At 41.9% G+C, this 20,710-nt stretch overlaps 2 protein-coding genes across 3 annotated transcripts; one reads left to right on the top strand and one right to left on the bottom strand.

Annotated features, from left to right (window-relative positions):
* Positions 1-97: 97 nt before the first annotated feature.
* lnx2a (ligand of numb-protein X 2a) lies at positions 98-13,716 on the bottom strand. Of its 2 annotated transcripts, XM_039790511.1 has the most exons (11): positions 13,590-13,716; positions 10,705-11,263; positions 7,453-7,688; positions 7,175-7,312; positions 6,777-6,976; positions 4,875-5,288; positions 3,933-4,106; positions 3,114-3,291; positions 2,796-3,021; positions 2,359-2,517; positions 98-881 (listed from the first exon to the last, which is right to left on the bottom strand). In XM_039790511.1, the coding sequence occupies exons 2-11, from the start codon at positions 11,106-11,108 to the stop codon at positions 746-748; spliced, it is 2,265 nt and encodes a 754-aa protein (XP_039646445.1). In that variant the 5' UTR covers positions 11,109-11,263; positions 13,590-13,716; the 3' UTR covers positions 98-745. The 2 variants fall into 2 exon arrangements, with proteins under 2 accessions (XP_039646445.1, XP_039646446.1); XM_039790512.1 differs by lacking the exons at positions 10,705-11,263; positions 13,590-13,716 and adding an exon at positions 9,835-10,264.
* A 773-nt stretch (positions 13,717-14,489) lies between these two features.
* si:ch211-140b10.6 (protein POLR1D-like) lies at positions 14,490-19,422 on the top strand. The gene is made up of 3 exons (XM_039790655.1): positions 14,490-14,652; positions 15,150-15,224; positions 18,144-19,422. Exons 1-3 carry the CDS (start codon positions 14,627-14,629, stop codon positions 18,478-18,480), a joined length of 438 nt encoding a protein of 145 aa, XP_039646589.1. The 5' UTR covers positions 14,490-14,626; the 3' UTR covers positions 18,481-19,422.
* Positions 19,423-20,710: the final 1,288 nt, after the last annotated feature.

The following is a 20,710-nucleotide window of genomic DNA, read 5'->3' as shown; positions in this document are numbered from 1 at the left end:
CCATACCAGCAATCTTTCCAGTTACTAAACTGCCTCCTGCTCATAACTGCCTTCCAACTGACAATTCCCACAAGCAAAGTGGAAAAGCACACTGAAGAACAATTAGTCCTTGGAAGGAAATATTTATTAAACAAACAGAACACACATTCACACATGTATAAAACTCCAGCTGATGGGACTGCTGGTTGTCATGGTGATGAGGCCTAAGGGCAGTTGATTTCCCCCAGGTTGCGGCAGGTTTCTAATAAGGCCTGAGGCTTATTCAGCTGGATACAGCGCTGGTATTGCAGAAAATCTTGATTAGAGCGATTACAGGTCATTATCCTAGATGACGGAGGATCACAGGCTACTTTTTTAATTTTAATCTCTACCTGCAACGATGCATCCACCTGAATACAGCCCTGGATTCTACAACTGCCTGGTGAGGTGAACACAGCACAGACTGCCTGTTTAACAGTTGCAGTACCATTTCTCCCAGTGGGAGTGATGACAACATGACCATATGAACACAGCAGTGTGTTTGTGAGTGCAGTCTGTTGGGTGACGTGGCACGTTTGGATCAGTTCCCACCTGGTCAGGACAGCCTTGGTCCTGCTGGGTCTACTACAGTTCTGAATGCTTTTGGTCCTGGATTAAGCCCGGTATGGAGCGATGTACAGTAGCGTGTACCAGTTCACTTTGGCCAAGGTCGTTCCCAATATAGAACATTCTGTGTGGTGCGCAGGCTGCTTATAGTCTGGCTCAGCTACACCAGGCTGCCAGGCCAGGAGACCACAGTAAGCGCTACACGGCTACGCTGCTCCTTCAGCATGGGCACCAGCGCCGAGTGGCTCATTCCTGCTGTCGACAGGCCGTTGACTGCCACAATCATGTCACCACACCTAGGGTGACACCAAGAGACAGGTCAGTATGGATTATAAATGGGACCTGACAGCTTGGAGTGACGTGCCATCCAAATAGGTCTATGTTATGGAACGTCATATGAAGACATTAAAGATGACGGAAACATATGGTGTGACAGGAAGCTTGAAAATACAGCAAAAACGTAGGTCTATTTGTTACTGTCGACAATTATCCCTGATATTAGTCGACTAATCAATGAACAGTAAATTCATCTGCAACAATTTTGAGATTTTTTAAGCAAAAATACCAAAAGGTTGATGGTTCCATTGTCTTAAATGGGAATATTTACTAGTCTTCTCTGATAGTAAAGTGAATATATATTTCTGTGAATTAGATCAAACAAGCCATTTGAAGACATCACCTTGGGCTCTGGGAAATTGTGATGGGGATTGTCTGACATTTTACAGACCTAACAATAATTAATCAAGGAAATAATCAGCACTTTTATCAATATTGAAAATAATTGTTAGTTGCAGTTAGTAAACCACAAATGCATTTGTGCACCGGTCGATCCTTTCTCTAGCCCTGAGTCAGTTATTACAAACATCACTCAAACAAAAGTAAATAGTTTATTTGTTGGGAGCAGCAGGACTCTGTATGAAGGATGGACTCAAAATAAACTACAGCTGTCATGTTTATTGTAATGTTAAGCTTTGGCTTCACAGACAGTACTTATTAGTAGGAACAATGTTTTGCTGGTTTTGGTCTTTTCTTATAATTTGTTGGCAATAGTAAATATATGGAATATCAATAGACATATATTTTAATTATTTTAGAAGAGAATGGCCTATAGCCTATATTTTTTTTATACTGCAGGGACAGACAAGATACAGAAAAAGGAAGACCCAGGGGTTAAATGTAACCCCAGTTTAGTTGTGGGAAATTACATTTAACAGAAATGCTATATTTGGGACATGCTCTGAAACTTTCAGATTAATTAGAGAATCCCCCAGAGAGCAGAGGTGCCCATTTACTAAATGTTTCATCTCTATTTTGAAATGCCTAAACAGGGTTTAGCAGGATTTTAACCTACAATAGATAATGTCGTCATATAATTTTATATCATATTCATATCCCATGTGTATAAAGATAGGGTCAAACAGAATCAAATTTGGTTTCTTTGTAGCGGTTTGCATTATGACAATACAGTAGTTAATATATGACAGAGTCTGTATAAAGTTCAGTATAAAAATGAAACCTTATTTACTAATAGAACATGCTCAAACAAATTGGTATTCTATCTTGAATCTAAATGGTCATCATGCAGTTGTTTCATATTAAAAGGTACATTTAATAATTAATACAGCTTTGTTCTTGTAATGTACTCTGTAGGCGTGGCCTATTTCCACGCCACTCTTATCAATTAACTACTGGGGGTCACAGTTTATCTACCTGCTAATTCACCACTCTGTCACTGCTAACAGACAGACGCATGAAGAACAACTGATCACTCACTTGAGGCGGCCATCGTAGTACGCAGGTGTGCCGAGGACAATGGTCTTGATAAAGAACGCCTGGTTGCCGTGACTTTCCTCGTATCCCCCAACAATGCTGAAGCCCCAGCTGCCCGGGTGGTTCCTCCGCAATACAATCTCATGACTACTGTGCAGGTAGCTGCAAGAAGAAAACAGAGCTGAGTGAAGGAGGGCTGGACAGAAAATATCCTCTTACCCCACTGTAACTATCTACGTAAGTGGGATAGTATAGCCAGTTAAACCACAATACCCTTTTTTTAAATGATAATCAGTTGTTTGAAGTCCTCTAAATAAATGTACGTCTTGCAACATCCAGTCATAGCAATGCATCAATGCATTTCATCATTATACTCACACATGACAAAAGCACATTTCAATCCAGAACTATACAATATTTGAAGACAAATATGTGCTCACCTGGGTAAGCCCAGCCACATGACCCATGAGGGGGACCAGTTGGCATCAAAGTCACTGTCATGTGTGTGAGGCAGCAGCTCGTCATGGTCGGGCTCTTCCACCATGCTGACCTCCAGTACCCGCAGCTGGACTGAGGGCGAGGCAGCGCTGGCCTTCAGGGTGCCCACGGCCTCACTGTGGCTCAGGTAGGTTAAGTCCTGCCCGTTGATACTCAGCAGGACATCACCTGAAAAAGAGAGGAGGGGAGACGCTGCAAATTCTGATGTAATGTTTGATCAGAATTGGTCTTGTTATCGTGATTTCGGAGGGAGTGCTCACCTCGTTTGATTCTCCCGTCCCTCGACAAGCAGCCGTGTGGTTGGACGCTGGTCACAAAGATTGGCAGCTCCCCGCTCTTACTGCCCCGCCCTCCAGCGACAGTCATGCCTAGAGACTCGAGGGGCTCCTTCTTCACAGTGATGTGTTTCTCCTTACAGGTCACACACTGGGAAAGGTCCTGGGTATAATCACAAGAGGCAACACACACACAAACACAGGTTCAGTTACAGAAAATATCTTTTCACAAGTTCTTCAGTCTACTTAGTCTTTGTACATCATTTTCAGTTTTATAGATTTTCACCAAGACATTTTCAACAGAAACCAACTGGTTTAAACTGATTTTCATCTCAGAAAAATACCTCCACTAATAAAAAGTAAAGAAATGTAGTCCTAAAAATGAATAAAACCAAAAGGTGTTTTTAATACAAATTCAAGTTCTAAGATCTAATTTTCACACTAATGTTTATATTAACGATAATGATTCAACAATAAATAAGAATACATTATTTGACATTTTTTTGAAAAAAACAACAACCTGAAAAAAAAAAAAAAAGAGTCCCGATCACATAAAATCAACTTAACAGTCCTTCAATAAAAATCTTCACACACACACACACACACACACACACACACACACACACACACACACACACACACACACACACACACACACACACACACAGCAGATCAGCAGATAGGGACGCATACTGCAGGGCGCCTGGGTGACATTTTTAAAGCCTGAATCAATCAAGTGGAGGAAAGAGTCATGGACGTTATAATGTTTGAGTATCAATGGGATCACTATTAAACTCTGCTCACTCTGTGAGTGCTGGTGCGGGAGAGGTGTGAGGGCACAGGACTCGGGGTAGAGCTGTGGTTAGGCAGGAAGTGATCAAGGCAGTAGAGGTCTCTGGTGGAGCTTGATTTTGGCGGTGGAGGAGGAGTTGGTTTGGTGGGTCGGCCAATCAGCAGGTGGACTCGCTCTCCGCTGGCCTAGGCAGACAGAGTTAGTCTTTTAGGGACTTTATTTCTCACTCACATTTCCTACTTTCTTGTTCATGTTTAACTTAAAATAATAATACCAAAAGAAGCCTTAAAGGAACACGCCAACTTATTGGGAATTTAGCTTATTCACCGTAACCTCCAGAGTTAGACAAGTCGATACATACCCTTCTCATCTCTGTGCGTGCTGTAACGCTGTCTGACGGCTCCAGCGGCATCAGCCCATCACAGGCAGGTGAATGGTTCCAGTAATCCTACTGCTCCGAATAAGTGACAAAATAACGCCAACATGTTCCTATTTACATGTTGTGATTTGTAGAATCACAGCGTGTACAAAAAACAACGTAACATGAGACACAGCCATCTTCTAACCGTAAACAAACTGGGAACTATATTCTCAGGCGGAAGAATATAGTACTTGGGCGGAGTGATATGCTCGCAGCAAGCCTGTCTGAGAATATAGTTCCCAGTTTGTTTACTGTTAGAAGATGGCCATGTCATTTACGTTTTTTTGTACACGCTAGTGATCTAAAATCTACAACTATGTAAAATAAGAACATGTTGGCATATTTTATCACTTATCCGAGCAGTAGGATTACTGGAACCATTCACCTGCATGTTCTGTGATGGGCTGATGCCGCTAAGCGCCATCGACAGCTTTACAGCACTGCCGGAGATGAAAAGATCGCACTCTGAAGGTTACTGAATAAATCTCAATAAGTCTCGGCGTGTTCCTTTAATGACCAAATGCATCTCCACCTGTATGATCTGTGCAGCCTGCTCCGGGGTGCCGTGGCGTAGGTCCTGGTCGTTGACAGCCAACACGCGGTCGTTACTCCGCAGTCTGCCATCCTTCGCTGCCAGGCCTCCCTCCAACAGATCCAATACAAACACTCCTGACTCATCTGTTCGCCGTACCAGCTTGATGCCGAGCTGCTCTGTTGAGTCCCGCTTGTGCAGGGTGATTCTCAGGGTGGCGGGGCTGGACGGGGCACCCTCAGGGGTGGAGCAGGGGGCATGGGGCACAGCTGGGGTTGAGGAGGAAGAGGAGGGAGGCGCCCGGGAGGCACAACGACGCTCCCTAAGCACAGTCAGCTGCAAAGTGGTGCAAGGGCGTGCAAGTGTAGAGCGAGCAAAACTGTGGGGAACGTTACTGATGTCCACGTTGTTCACCTTGTAATAAAGATATGTCAAAAGAAATTATGGACAATTAATGTTCAAACCTGCATTCATTGATTTTTTTTGGCCATTGACATTAATGGACATTCAGAGGTGTATAAAGTACTAGAGACCCATACTTGAGTAAAAGTACAAGTGCTCTATCAAAAAAGTGACTTGAGTAGAAGTAGAAGTGCTTTTTAAGCACCTCACTTAAGTGGAAGTACTAAAGTATTCAAATTTTTTTGTACTTAAGTATTGCAAGTAGTTTATTTTAAAATGTACTACTCAAGTACTAAAAGTAAAAGTACAAGTATTGTGTTATGTAGTTATTAAAGAAAGCAGTCAAATTTTGAATATCATATTGTTGGAGTTCAACTTTTTACTTGGTATTAAGGCAGTCACAAGCTGTACATTGCTGGATATGAAGGAAGATTCTGAAATAAACCCCAAAAGGTACATTTATGTCACAGCTGTTATAACTACTATTATCTGATATAACAGTGGATATTAGTCACTTATTAACAAATACTGAAATAAAATGTGTGATGTAGTGGAAAGTTAGCAAGCTAGCAAAATACAGATAAACTAGCAGCGTCACACCACAGGATGAAACGGTTAACATTCAGTACTCACTGCAGACTGAAACAACTCAGGAATAGCTTCATCTGCTGCAACAATAGCGCAATAGATAGAGAGTACAAACTTACATCGTCTCTGACCTCTGAACGGGTAAACCGTAATGAAAAGAAACACAACGCGATCTTGGGTATTTTTTAACGGAACTTAGCTACGTAATTATCGTATGTAACTAACGCAGCCGTAACTAAACACACTGTAACCTACACAGTCTCCGTAGCGTGAGGCATTCACAACAGTAACGAGTAACAATGCAGCACATAAAAAATGTATAGTGTAAAAGTATTAAACTCATCGAAAATATGTACTCAAGTAAAAGTGGAAGTAGGAGAAAAAAATAATACTCCAGTAGAGTACAGATACAGCCTTTTAGTACTTAACTACAGTAGTGAAGTAGTTCTACTTCGTTACTATACAGCTCTGCGGACATTCATATTGTGTCTTCTGTTTCTAGCTATATGACAAATGTAAGTCCAATATTAACTCTCAGATTAACTCTGTTTTTTGCTCTTTAGCTGCTAAATGCTCCACTATCTTCACCAGGTAGTATATATATGTTAATAATAGAAAGTTGATTTAAAGAAAAAAGTGAACAAGATATTTTGTGAGGTATAGGAAAGAAAAAATATCAAGAAATGATTTCAGATAATAAAACTCAATTTTACAAATAAAAAAGGTAGTAAATTACTAATATAATATACAATACTATAAACTGATACTATTGTTTGCCATAACAGCTACTGTTAACATGAATATTGTGTAAAAACAACCACTAATAGTTAAAGTGAAGCTTTATAATGGCCAAAAGAATGTTTTGGAAGCTCCAGCTCCAGTATGAAAATAAGGTAGAGTTATCGGTTTTACCTGTAGTATCTGATCCCCAGCCAGCAGCCTCCCGTCTCGTGCAATGACCCCGTCTCTGTACACTTCCTGAATCACGATGTTAATGAGAGGCGTCTCGTTTCCCCCCACGACGCTGATGCCCAGCTCAACATACGGGTTCGCCCGGTGGACCTCTATGGCAGTTATCTCTCCTTCAGGAAGCGAGGGCAACTTCACACAGCCTTTATTGACACACAAATCACATCACACAGCTGCATTTCAGAACCTAATTTCCACATCTTACTAATGTTGCCTGAATGTAATTATCCTGTCGTCTAAGATTACAGCTCTTACAATTGCAAGAAGCTGCAATATCACAGATCTCTAGTATTCAGCCCTTCAGAAAGATGCTCAGTCAAGTGGAGGAAGTGATGTCATACCCTCTTCAGCGGAGAGAGGTGGAGACTCAGGGCAGTCCCAGCCAGAGGAGGTGGAGCTGACAGAGCGGTGGAGGTGGATGCAGGGATTACTGAGGGGCCGTTTCACCCTGGGGACCACACACTCCAACCCTACCACACCTAAAGACAGATCGACATGAAGAGATGGATGCCATTTCTGCTGGGTCTTATCAATAGAATTCTTCTCAGTCTAAACTGTATTGACGTTATTGACAATCTAAATCTCTTCACTTCGCACAAAGGACAGTGGGTCCACTCACTTTCTTCCTCCGTGCTCTCCTCAAAGGCAGGGTTATCGAGGCCAGCGTCGTCCGTCCACACGGGCCCATTGCCGCTGGTGTTATTAGGTCCGGAGGGTGGAGAGGGTGTGCGGCCCCTTAGGTCTGTCTGTGGGGAGCGGGGAGACCTGGGAGGGCTGGATACCATTGCTCGCTCATCCCCACTCTCACATCGCGGGCCGTCCACGCTCGTCTGCTGACACCTCGTCCCGGGACACCTTTCACCAAGCAACAGGCGTCAGTTTGTTAGTCCATCTGACGTGTAAAGAAAATCAGGTTCAGCATCAGTTAATTTAATGTGATGCAATTGATCCCATCAGGGAGAGTCTCTTTTCTCCTTAGAGAAGGTCAGAGTGCAGGGTCACGTGTAGCTGGGAGGGATTCAGTGAGTAAAGTGAAGAAGTAATTTTTGTAGGAAAGGTCCCAATGGTGGAGGCACACTGAACTGTCACGGATTAGAGAGATCATTGCTGCTCTGATCTTGATTTCTTTATATACATTTGATGTTGCGCTTGACTAAAAATCATACAAGTATATATATATATATATATGTGCATATATGACCATGTGTATATTGGCTATATTTTTATGCTATCCATGTCAGACACGTCTGTACATGTGCAGGCTGTGAAAACACGTTTTCTATCAATAATTCTTTTTTTAATAAATCAATTAATTTGAACTAGAAAAGAGTGACAAATGTCTATCACAATTTTCCAAACTCAACAATGTCTTGTGAGTGTTATTGCTTCGACTAACCAACCATCTAAAACCTAAAGATATTCAATTTATAATGATATAAAATAGAGAAACTCAGCAAATACTCACATTTGAGAAGCTAAAACCAGCATAAATTACTTAAATGATTGGATAATAACATAATAGGTCAGTTGCAAAACGTTCAGCCACTCAGAGATTTTCTTTCAATGAAAACAAACACAACTCTGGTGGAGACGGATGCATCAATTCTGTCCCACAAATAGAAAGTCTTCACTGAAAGACAATTAAAAATAAACTCAGACAGACTCAAGGGATCAATGTGGTCTCACCCTTAATTGACTCTGAAGTATTTACTGTAAGTGGCAGCTATGAGCTGGTTGCATAATTAAATGCTTCTAAGAAAAACCATGGAAAACCGATATTGCTGTCCCACAATAATTTGCCCTTGCAACATTTAAACTAGAAAACAGTCAACCACGGGTGTTGTAATGCTTTGTGGCCAATTTACTTACCATTTATTCTCTAATTTCTAACTCTCTTTCACATCTACTGTACCTTTGACCATTTCCATCAAAGCGAAGAAGAAATAGTTTTGAGAGGAAACACGGTGAGCTTTTTTAACCAATATGTAATGAGCTTGACAGGTTGAGCTCATATTAAGGCCTCAATTCCAGTACTTTGGTTCAGGAACAGTGAAAGCGCCTCAGTTCTCACACGTACACACCATCAGTAATAAGATCAACCTGCCCACCTTGACCACCATGGAACACTGTGGCCTGGCTGGCACTCTGGTCTTTTAATCTAATGTCCAGTGACCGATCCCTATGGTGGCTAAAGTTAGCTAACGTTGGCTAAATTTAGACAGATATTGCTGTGTTACCACCATTATTAACCAAGTCAGTTTAAAGTTCAGTTCTACTCATTCTACTGTTACACTATGTTTTATCATATACTGTTTTCCTGTAATTACATGCTACAGGGGCAGTCATTCAGCAAAAGTTTATCTTGCTTAAAGGACACAAAGTACCATATGTGGCAGTGGTCTCCTATAAAACAGCTGACTCAGAAAAGCTTTTAACACCTTGTTAGCGATAGCTTGTTAGTGTGAGCTTGTTAAGGTAAATCTCCTTGACTTAACTGAGGTGTTCCCATCAAAAAGCAAGCGTCAAAACACCAATGGCTCCTTGACAACAGACACCATCTTAGAATAATTAAACTATATAGAAGTTTGCTCCCAAATCAATAATGCTGATTATAGTAAAGCAAAGTAAAATTGCTATATGCTGCATGTATTCTCCAAGCACTTTTACACTACTTCCATCCATGTAACAGCAACAACAGCCTAACCTGGGTTCCCCTATGGCAACACACACACACACACACACACACACACACACACACACACACACACACACACACACACACACACACACACACACACACACACACACACACACACACACACACACACACACACACACATCTTGCATATCAGTGCAGGACAGGGAGAGCAAGAAAGAGAGAGCAAGAAAGAAATTAAATTGAGAGACACACAGAAGGAAATGTAGAGGAGACCAGTGAGAGAATGGTGCCATTGTGCCATCCCAAGTCCTGCTGACCCACATCCCGACGTGTTCGACTCACCACAGGCCAGGGTTGCCTTTGGCTGTCTCACAGAAGAAATGGTTGAAAAGGTCCCTGGTGTTGAAGTTGCTCAGCATGATTGCAGAATGAGAACATGGAGCTCCCGGTCAGCCAACCCATGACTGCTGTAGGGAACCACTAATCCCCCGTCACATGACCTACAGCTAAATAATCCCCTCAGGGTCTCACAGCACCTGGTCCAAATGGGCCAAAAGCCAAAGAGTGAACCCCTTGAGGTTAAGGATGGCGGGTAAGTCTAACCATTTTGGACTAAGAACTATGACATCTCTAAAAGTTCCCGACAAAAACAAGCCAATCGTGAGGATGGAGAGGTTTCGAATGCAACTTTTTAAAGTTATACAAAGGTTACTGGAGTTGTCTTCATTATCAATTAATCTGGCAATTACTTTCTCCATGAATGGTTCTTTTAAAAAAATGGAACAATGTTACAATTTCTCAGAGCCCAAAGTGATGTGTTCAACTTGCTTGTTTGCTCTGACCAACCATTCAAAACTAAAATGTTTACTACCATGGAAGAGTAGACCAGCAAAATCACACTCCTGAGAAGCTAAAACCAATAAATTGTTGGCATTTTTGTGAGTAAACCTAAACAAGTAATCATTATCTACTGTTGCCGATTCATTGTCTGTCGATCAACTAATCGATTAATTTACTAATCCTTTCAGATATGAAGGTAAACACTAGTAACTACTGTATTTGGTAATTGTCTGATTGATTCCAATACAGCTACAATAAAGCTACATTATCTGTATAAGGCTTATGGAATCCTGGTTGTCATGCATGCATTGTTTTTGCACACAGCTCTCATGAAAGCATTAATCTATTATGCATGTATGTAAGCTTTATTACCTGTGCTTGAGGTGTGCCTCCAGGTCACATCGTGGCATGCTGAGGGAGCAGACTGGGGTCAAAGGGCAGGAGACAGACAGCTTGTCCAGCAGCTTGTGCACCAGTATGCTGGATCTGCGGCACGCCTGCAGCTGCAGCCGTGTCCTGTCCAGCGGGCAGAAGTCCCTCTCCTGGAGGAAGCTACGCAGGCAGCGGGCACAGAAAGTGTGTCCGCACGGCGTGTCCAGTGGCTGCACCAGCGGCTGCAGGCAGATGTGGCACACAAGGTCGTCGTCCACTTCCAGACGATAGTTGTAAAGGTGGTTCTCCCAGCTGCGGTGGATCTGGCCACACTCAGGACACAGAGCCTCCAAGGCTGGCTCCACTGACCCGGCTAGACCCACCTCGCAGCCTGGGCTGCCCATCTCTGCTCCTTTGACACAACTCAGCTTTGGCACAAATGACTCCAGTGGGGCTGCAGTGTTGGGAAGGGGCACACGCACTCCTATCCCATAAGCTTCACAGGATGAAGAAGTTTCAGAGAGGACAGATGCCCCCCAGTGGCTGATGGCACATCACCCTGCAGGTCAGAGGTCAACGAAAGAGGGTTAAACAGCTGTTTCAGAAAAACAACAAGTGTCTGATTATGTGCTGGTGCATTTATTTATGTGGCAAATGCTTTGTGCACGTGGGCCCATGTGTCAGCATGAGATCGAGGGTGGCACTGTGTGTGTGTGTGTGTGTGTGTGTGTGTGTGTGTGTGTCAATGAGTGTGCTGAGATTATGTATTGCTGCTCCTGTCCACTAATCTGGCAGTATAATCTCTCTTTTGCTCTCGCCTGCTGCAATCTTCCAATTCCACAGAGAGGGAATTATCTGGGATTGAGGCAGAGAGAGGACACAGATCAGAGGAAGTGGGATTGGGAAAGCAACAGTGAGGGAAACCAACTAGGGGTAGAAAGGAGCAGAGGCAGAGCGAGGAAGACGAACAACAGATAAGAGATGTAAAAATCTGAAAGAGGCATGAAACAAGAAAAAGAAAATGAGACAGAAGAGAGGATGTGCGAGGCTCTGAAAGGCAGCCACGTCCATGAAAGTGATGAAAACAAAACAGACAAGAAGATAAATTCTTTACACACTTCATAGTTCTGGTTCAAGCCATGAACAGTAGATGCACTCAGTCTCCTCTGCAGCAGAAAGAGAACATGCCTAAAGCAAAGCCTTGAAATATAGCACTCCACGAGGGGAGTGAGTCCCCAGAGCTAATGCACTGTGTGCGCTCATCATTTCCACAGTGTTTCACATCCAAAGCCACTCAGACCTTCAGACGCTCTATTAGCCGAGCCCCTGTGGGCATGATGCAATCAGTGGACAGCAGAGGGCGTGCCTCAGCTCACAGCAGGCCAACCAAGCCACAGTGACTACCTGGCTCTATTGCAGCGGGGGTCTGCTCCTGTCTCCATGACGACCTGGAGCCTGTTCTGCTCAGTGGGGCTTGACATTCAGAGTGTAGCCGGAGAAGGATGCAGAGGAGCCACACAACAGATGTGTTTCTCTCAACAGGATGCTCTGGTCTTCCCTGGTACAGCCTGAAAGCTTGTCAGAGAGCGCAGGCAATGATGAGAGCCCCCTTTTTTAGCTGCTTTTTTCGTCTCGTCTCTGTAGCTACCCATTTCTGTGACAACCTGTCTGATCCTGTCTCCTTGGCTACCGGACCGGTAGTTACTTATTTCAGCCTCCTTTAAGTACGTGCTCCTGTCTGTGTGTGACTGGCTGCTTCTGTCTCTATCCCGCAGCTGGACATGAATTAATCATGAGGACACAAGGCTTCTCTGTTCCTATAACAAAGATGTGACATCACCACATCACACACACATTCACACACAGACTTGTAGACATGCAAGTATAAGTCTATAAGCAAAAACACATACACATCATGCACATGAGCTTTTTAGGTACCAGATCCTGCTAAAAGCCTTTATTAATAAGTAAAGTCTTCAGGTTTTCACTGTGGCAGCAGTTTAGAGCCCCGGCCATGAAAAGCACTTAAATCTATTTTAAACATATCTGGACTCTGTAGCAACAGATTCTTTTACACAAGTCAAATGAAGACTAGCAAATGCTTGTGAAATATCTCTCTTTTCATCCCTGTGTGTGTGTGTGTGTGTGTGTGTGTGTGTGTGTGTGTGTGTGTGTGTGTGTGTGTGTGTGTGTGTGTGTGTCTGTCCAAGGCCATGCTGTTATTGTCATTGCACTGCTTTCTATATGAATAAATACCAGACTTGGCCCTGGACCTGCACCTGTCTCTGCTATTTTATTTTTTATTTTTCAGAGATGACAATCTAATCTTAAAACACAAGACAAGCCATGAAAAATCTCGCCTGCAGAAATTACATTTATACAAATATGATGAGATATCCACAGATTTAAAATCTTAGGTCCTGTCGGCTTAGCCTACATTTTCATAAACCCCCATCTCATCGTCTCTTGTCTTAACAAAATCTAGAAAGGCTGATAGCACTTGCACAGGCCTGCTGCTCTGCGAGGTCTGTTGCAATGAACAGCTTTTTTCACAACAGTCAGACATGCAATGATAACAACAAAAACTGACACTGATTAAATTGATAATTCAAATATTTTTTTTCCACTGGCATAGTCCTAATTTACCATGGCAACGAACCAACTGAAGTGTCATGATTTATAAAATACCCGAAGGCGTTGAACACATTTGACAAGAGCATTTTTGAAATCATTCCCCCCATCTGTCTGACTCCATCCCACCCTCCACAAGCGGAAAAGCTAGGACAGATGAAGCGACAATGGCAATATCAATGCAAAGCCATGCAGCCACACACTGACACTGTTCAAATAGGCACTGAATAGGCTATAAGCAGATGTAACATTACCTACTCCGGCTGCTCCTCCGCGCCGTGCAGTCCGGCCCCAAAAAGGGGGATGATTATTAGCTGCGGGACCTCAATCACGCATTCACTGCAACGGCCCGTTCCGCAAACCCGCACGAAAACGCCCCCGTGCCTTTGACTGCGCTGACTCCGCCTACTACTGTCCGTCAACTGGCCTGGGCGGGGCCTATGGCTGTCAATACAGAGCAGACTCAGGGGTGGCTCGTAAAGGCCTGCTCAAAAAGAAAAAAAATCCCAGCAATGGGATTTTTGTAATGTTGTACAATTTTAATTTTGGCCAAACAATATAGTCACATATGTCGATTTTAGGTACACGTTGCTATGTTGCATTTTATGATGAATATAATATTGCAGATTAGTTTTTTGAGAAAGGTTTTAGTTTATCTTTCAGTAATGCATGTTAATAGGATGTGTCTGATAATGTGCATTATTATAGCCTAGTTACTTTCAAGATTAAGAAATTTGCATACAAAACATTATATTATAAATATTATAAATATATATTATAAAATACGATGCAGCTGATACAGATTGAACTGTCCAAAGTAGGCTAGTTAACGTTGCTGACATATTGATGCATCATCAATAATAATAATAATAATGTGTAGCCTACTCAACCTATTTTTACTTATGTAAGAAAAAAATAATAATTGTGAGAATTGGTGCTTTTACTTTAGGAATAGGCTGAATACTTATTCCACCACCGTTTGTAATTGTTTGATTTAAACTGCGCAAATAGACAAAATTCAAACTCAAATCTAGAGTAAGTAGCATTTAAAGCGTTTAGGCTATTTGTGATACTTAAAATTTGTATCAAGTTCGTTGTGTCAAAAGGCTTAAAAGTGGATGGTGGAAACTTCCAGGCATCGCTAAGGACAGCTAAAAACACAGGGTCCTCGGTTGAAGGACCACGCGGAGATGTAAACAGAAAAAAAATATGTATGCCAGCGTTAATTAACCTACAATCATCGATTTTAGTCGAATAAACTTTGTTCCAACGTGCAGTTCATCACGACACGATGTCAGAGGATAATGAACTAGAAAAGTATGTAACTATTCTACTGTTAATCCTCAGTTAACGTATACAGCTGCTTACACTTCAAGCTAGTTTTCTGCCGAAACCGTAACACCCCTCCATCACTAGGGACAGTAGGATATTTTTGGTCGACAGCTGTTGTATTTACTGTGTTGTAAGACTAGTGTGTAGTGGTTGTAAGGAAACCCTTCCACCATTACAGCTACCATTAGCTGCCTGTGCTCTGTGGTTAAAGGTCGGCTAAATGAGTGAGTCTCCTCTGCTGATACTCTGCTGATTCAGCAGCTCGGGTCAAACCAGGACACTGCCGCTGTCCCTCATTCACTCACTAATGATTCACTTTCCCCCTTTGTACTCTGCATCGCTGTTTTCTCTCACTTAATTAAATGATTCTCCCCTTGGCTCCCCCTTCAGGTGTTGTACCGTCTTTGTCCTCAACTTCTCCCTATTTCATCTCATTCACATGACTCACTATCATTCATACGTTTCTTTATTTATCTATGTAGGCGTGCAGTAGAGGAGCTCCTAAAGGAGACTGACAGGGCTCGAGTGAGAGCAGAGACCATGGGCCCTGCAGGATGGTGAGCACTGTGTTTGACATGTCATCTGTATCAGCCTGCACACATCTGTCACTGTGGACATCTGACTGCTGTTTAGCTGTACTATCACTCAGGCAACTTTTGGTCGTTGAGTCTGTCGCCTATTTGTGGTGTTTTGAGACAAAACTACACAATAACTATAATACAAAAGATAGCTCCACATAATATGATATTATATATTTTAGGTAAACAGCATATGTTTTTACCATATTGTTCCAGATGAGTGAAATGAACATGATTATAGCCAGGTTACCAGTGTTGTATTGTGTTCATAATGATACAGATAAATGATGAATTTGCCAGAATACACAGCTAAATGCATTGGTTACTCACCCTTGTTGTTTTGTCTTGGTGTATATGTGATTTAAAATAGTCAGACCAAATTGAATGGATTGCTTTTAGGTAGTTAAGCTGTATTTATTGAGGAAATCTCATTGAGATCAAGATCTCTTTTAAAAGAAAAAACCTAAGAGCAAATTACATGTGTACAACATCAAAACAAAACAATTCAGTCACAATACTATTTCTAGAAATATCAACCACTAGAACTTTTAGGTCTCTCAGAAGAAAAAAAAAAAAGTCTCTAACTTCAGGGTGTGTTGCAGTTCATTTCAATAATACAGTGTATAGTATGGGGCCTGTTTCACAAAAGCAGAATATATAAATCCAGGATAACTGATAAACCGAGGCTTGACCTAGTCTAATCTGTGCATCCTGGCTTGGTGCGTTTCACGAAGGCCGAGCTGAAGAGGAGCAACTGGTCGAGCCAGGCTGAAGTAATTCAGATAGATGCGCGTCCACGGCTTTCCTCAAAAGACCGAGAGGTCAATCACAGATTTACTGATGCCAAAATGGAGAATACGCATTGTACATACTTTATACAGAGTGAGCAGCAGCTTCTTGTGGAAGTATGATGACGTGAAACATATTATTTGTATAAAAAGAAAAGAAACACGGCCGCTGTGATGAAACAGCGAGAGAAAGCGAGGCAGACGATCACGGACCTGTAGCCTAAATATATACAATAACGGACCACTGCTCTGAACTGAAACCGTCATAATCATTCCATTCAAGGATTAGGCTACTAATCATTTTCACAAATTAGAAGTTGTACTCTTTGCCTTAAAAGTAAGCAGAAGATAATGTTACTCAGGAAATTTACAATGAAGATCAATTTTCTACAACGCCAGAATATGATGCGTAAATATCTCTTTCACGCTGTTCCTCCCTCTCTCTCATGGGCTAAAATATAAGTTTCCTAAGTCATATTAACTTCCACTGCTCGCTTTTAATGCAAAGTGTACAACTGTTCGTTTTTGCAAATGACAGTGACTCATTGAATGGTTTCAGTTAAGAGCAGTATTTCATAAATGTATATTTTTAGACTATCATTCAGTCGGTCCGCTATTATCTGCCACGCTTTTTCTCGTGTTTAATTTTTTTATTTTTTATAGAGGCCGAGTTTCCTTCTCTACATATTATATGCCTTGCTCCCTCGTATATGGACATAGAAAATAAAGACACTGAAGAAATTGGACTCTAAAATCTAGAAGCTATGAAGATAATTAAGTGATAAATTCCATGCACACTGTAAACATGAATGGAACAGAGTATATTCATCAGTTATTTCCCCCCAAAAAAGGTCAAAAACCATTGAGGTGTCCTCTCCCTGTTGTTACATGAATGTACAGTAGCCTACATCACTAGATAGTTACTGGTCCAGTGAACTAAAACTATAATTTGGGAGGATTGTACAATTAGGATATGTTCTTAAATTGTACAATCCTCCCAAATTATATTCCCAGTTTACTGGACAACATAAATTGTGTGCTAAGAATGCCAAATAAAATGCACATGGAAGTGGAACAAACATGATCCTTATTAATAAAGAATTAAAAAAAAATAATCAACTAAAATAATTCAAGGTGCATTGGTCAACTATAGAAATGTACAGAATTGTATGTAATGCCCTTAATAACAGACTTCATTTAAAACACATTTGAAATTTTATCAGCCTTTTCTAATTATCTCAACAACTGCCATAATATATTCATCAAACTTCTAACAACAATATGAACAGCAGTCTTCATACAGCAATATAACAGTAACAATGACTGTCACATGAATAATTATAAATAAAAAAAATAATGGTCACAATAAATGTACTTAAATAAACAGCAATATGGACCTGTTGTATTTTAATCCAGGCTGATAATAACAATAGGGTAAAACCACTGCTGGGTGATCAGAAAAGGCTCCAGGATTAAATAAATCCTGACTGTCAGCCTGGTCAGGAGCAGGCTAGCTGCACAGAATAAATCTTCATGGTGATTTATGTGCCTCCGCTTTCGTGAAACCGAATCAAGGCTTAATTCATCCAGGATAACTGGGAAATCCCAGCTTAATCCCTTATCTTGGTTTTGTGAAACAGGCCCCTGGTTTTGTCTGTTCCGTTTGTATTAACAAGGTCATATTCATCAGGATCGTTTTTTTCAGTTAATTTGTTCTGTTCAATTTACTTTCTCAAAATGAAATAATACTAAGACATGACTTATTCAAAGCCAAATCAAAGCCATATCATGGTGCTAGTTTTTTAATTATGGAATGTAACCTCCTCCAGGTTGCAACACCACCCCCCAAAGAAAAAAAAAAGGAAAGGAAATGACCTCAGTGGTAGCTACAGCCCTGCGTATGAAGGACTTTTAAATGTTTGTGATCTGGTGTCATTGTTATTAGCACTGAATGTGTAATGGGTGTTAAATTTATGGGTATCTTAGTCAGCTTAAACGAAAAGACATTATGCCTTCTAGAAGCCAGTGACGACCATCTATTGGTCTCAGAGATACAGTAAGTCCAACAACTGTCAAAGTTTAAAGGTTTGTCTGTTCACTCCTCTGTCAGGTTAAAGTGTCCCCTGCAGAGCACCAACAAGCGCTTCCTCCTCAACACCCTGCGCTCCACCGGCCTGCAGCGACGCCCCAGTGAGTCAAGAGACAGACACCCCCCCACGAGAGGGCGCCGGAGCAGCGAGTCCCCAGACAGAAGCCGCGACCGCAGCAGAACACCTCCCAGAGATCACAGAAGTAATGGAGGCCACGCAGACCATAAACATCATCACAGAGACAGCTGCAATAACAAAGATAAGAAGCAAGAGAGGAGTTACAGGCACAAAGACAACAGGGAGCGGAGACATGGGAGGGATGACCAGAACAGAGACAAAGACAGACTTCATAAATAAAGACTTTTGTCTGGGGGAGGAACACTGATTTTACAGAAGCCACTCCCTGTCCATGCAGCAGAGAGGTGGACACTCCTGAAACTGCTCTCTGACAAGCTAACACACCTTACAGAACTGCTAGCAAACGGAGAGACCTGTCCTGTCCCCTATCTGAGAAGACGTTCATTTAAGTTCATTTAAGTTTGTGCTGATTGAGGATGTTCTTACATTGTAGTTTCCTGACAGTTCACTTTTGAATTAACAACAATTTTGTAGTTGGTTAGCTATATGTGTTGCTCATTAAACCAGTAGCCTTTTCTTTTCTGATTTTCTACCTACATTGGAGTAAATTAACTTCCAAGTGGCCATTGTAGTCCAGGAAATCAGGAGGACTTTTCACAGAACTTTTTATTAGCCAACATTTTCATGCCCTTGCCTCTCATATGATTCATGTTTTGGTGTAATTCTGTTTCACCTACAGTAGAAGAGATTTGATTTCGATTATAATGACATTACCATTCTTATGTCATTATTCACAGCCATAATGTTTACATAAGCCATGCTGCTGTCGCCACTGAGTAAGCAGTATTTTATCGCGTGTCCGACTTTTTGGACATGTATATACCGGCTATCAGAAACAGTTTTGTTTGCCAAAGGAGAAAACAAATGTTGTTTTCCTGACACTCCTATGTGTTCTGGTTAACAAGTGATTTCCAGCAATGGATTAGTAGTAATTTAATAAGACTGTAACAACAACAATAGCATACAAAATAATATAGTGATTAAACTCTTACATACATGCAGTATTTCCACGTGTTTTACAGGGGTTTCAGCACAACAGATGGACGTGCTCAAGCATAGAAATTGCTGCTGTTTATATCAATCCCATTTGACCTGTCTCCATGTGTGTAAGCTTTCACTTTTATTGTTCTACACATCGTTTTATAAACGTGGTAACTGTCATTCTCTTTGGTCATGATTACCCATAGATCTATTATAGGCTATCTAAATTTAACATGCATTACTCCTCGCTCGAGCCATTACGCCAAATTTTGCCTGGAAAGTCCGCTAAAATGCGTTTAACGCCCCTCATGCTTCATAAATCACGTTGTCCATCTCCACTGTAGTGGAGAATAGCTTGGGTTAACTGTTTCCTTCCTCTTTGAAACAGTGATCAAATATAAACACCATTAAGCCATAGTGCAGGGGGTGATTTATATAGAATAGGTTTACTTCAACTTTATTGCATCGCTGAGTGCCCCATTAAGATACCGTGGAAAGTGCCATAATTGCTTTTGAAGAACTCAGTGCAAATAGTATATTGATATACACTATCAAGGTAAACGCACGGTCGTCCTGTACAATTTACACGAAAAATAGGTAAATCCCTACGCTCGCGTGGCAGAGGCTCAAATTGTTGCATAAACGCGCAGGTGAGCTCGCGGGTGGAGACACGCTCCACGCGCACACCAGTTAATTGAGTTCTGTTGCTCACTCCAACCTTAATTGGTTTACCACGAGAGCTGTTGTTTAATGGGGCGAACACACACCTGCTAAAGGCTAATGGCAAGCAAACATGGCGAGAGTGCAGCGACCGCAGCGGCTCTGTGTTTGTTATCGCCGAGGGCCCTTCGTGTAGGGACCGTGTGCCCACGCGCGCTAAATGGTGTTAAATGATGCATTTACAGATGTGTAATGGGTACATTTTAAAAGTCAGAAAGGTGGAGACAAATGAAAAAAGCTTTGTGGAAACAAAGTATGGTGTTTGAGCTTTTCGCCCGAGTATCCAAGACAACTGTCTCTCCATCTAGGTCTCTTATCTGGCAGGTCAACCAATGTTTGCGCCCATACATATCAATTTATCAGCCGCAGAGTGCAGACAAGAGATATGTCCATATAAAGTGTCGATGCCACGTTGTTTGAGGACAATACGTGTCCCACAACGTGTCGTGCGCTCTAGACCATTTGGAACCTCTTTCTGGAGGCAGGGTCTCACAGATTCACCTGTTCACTGTCTGTTGCTGCTGTGGGGGGCAAACACAGGTGGGTGCCAGCCAGGTAAACGTTGCGGTATTTACAGAGTGGCATTGATTTACGCGCTGACTGCCGTTCTGTTTAATTTACTGAAAAATCCCACCAGCAGAATATCCTGGACACTGAGGGCTATAGGTCTGCAAACAGTGAAACCAATGGCTTTGGCGCTGCAGAGTCACATGGTGGCAGACGGACACACCTGTGTGCAGCTGTAAGG

This window comes from Perca fluviatilis, chromosome 22 (genome assembly GCF_010015445.1).
Source record: "Perca fluviatilis chromosome 22, GENO_Pfluv_1.0, whole genome shotgun sequence".
Taxonomy (NCBI): Eukaryota; Metazoa; Chordata; class Actinopteri; order Perciformes; family Percidae; genus Perca; species Perca fluviatilis.
The sequence above is the reverse complement of the archived record's forward strand: the minus strand, read 5'-3'. Positions and strand labels throughout refer to the sequence as shown.

Coding starts and splice junctions, on each gene's coding strand:
- lnx2a (XM_039790511.1), bottom strand. CDS start 11,108: ATGGGCAGCCCAGGCTGCGAGGTGGGTCTAGCCGGGTCAGTGGAGCCA. Junction 7,313..7,452: donor GGAGAGCACGGAGGAAGAAA/GTGAGTGGACCC, acceptor ATCTGTCTTTAG/GTGTGGTAGGGTTGGAGTGT. Junction 4,107..4,874: donor AGGCTGCACAGATCATACAG/GTGGAGATGCAT, acceptor CTGTCTGCCTAG/GCCAGCGGAGAGCGAGTCCA.
- si:ch211-140b10.6 (XM_039790655.1), top strand. CDS start 14,627: ATGTCAGAGGATAATGAACTAGAAAA. Junction 14,653..15,149: donor GAGGATAATGAACTAGAAAA/GTATGTAACTAT, acceptor TTATCTATGTAG/GCGTGCAGTAGAGGAGCTCC. Junction 15,225..18,143: donor ACCATGGGCCCTGCAGGATG/GTGAGCACTGTG, acceptor CTCCTCTGTCAG/GTTAAAGTGTCCCCTGCAGA.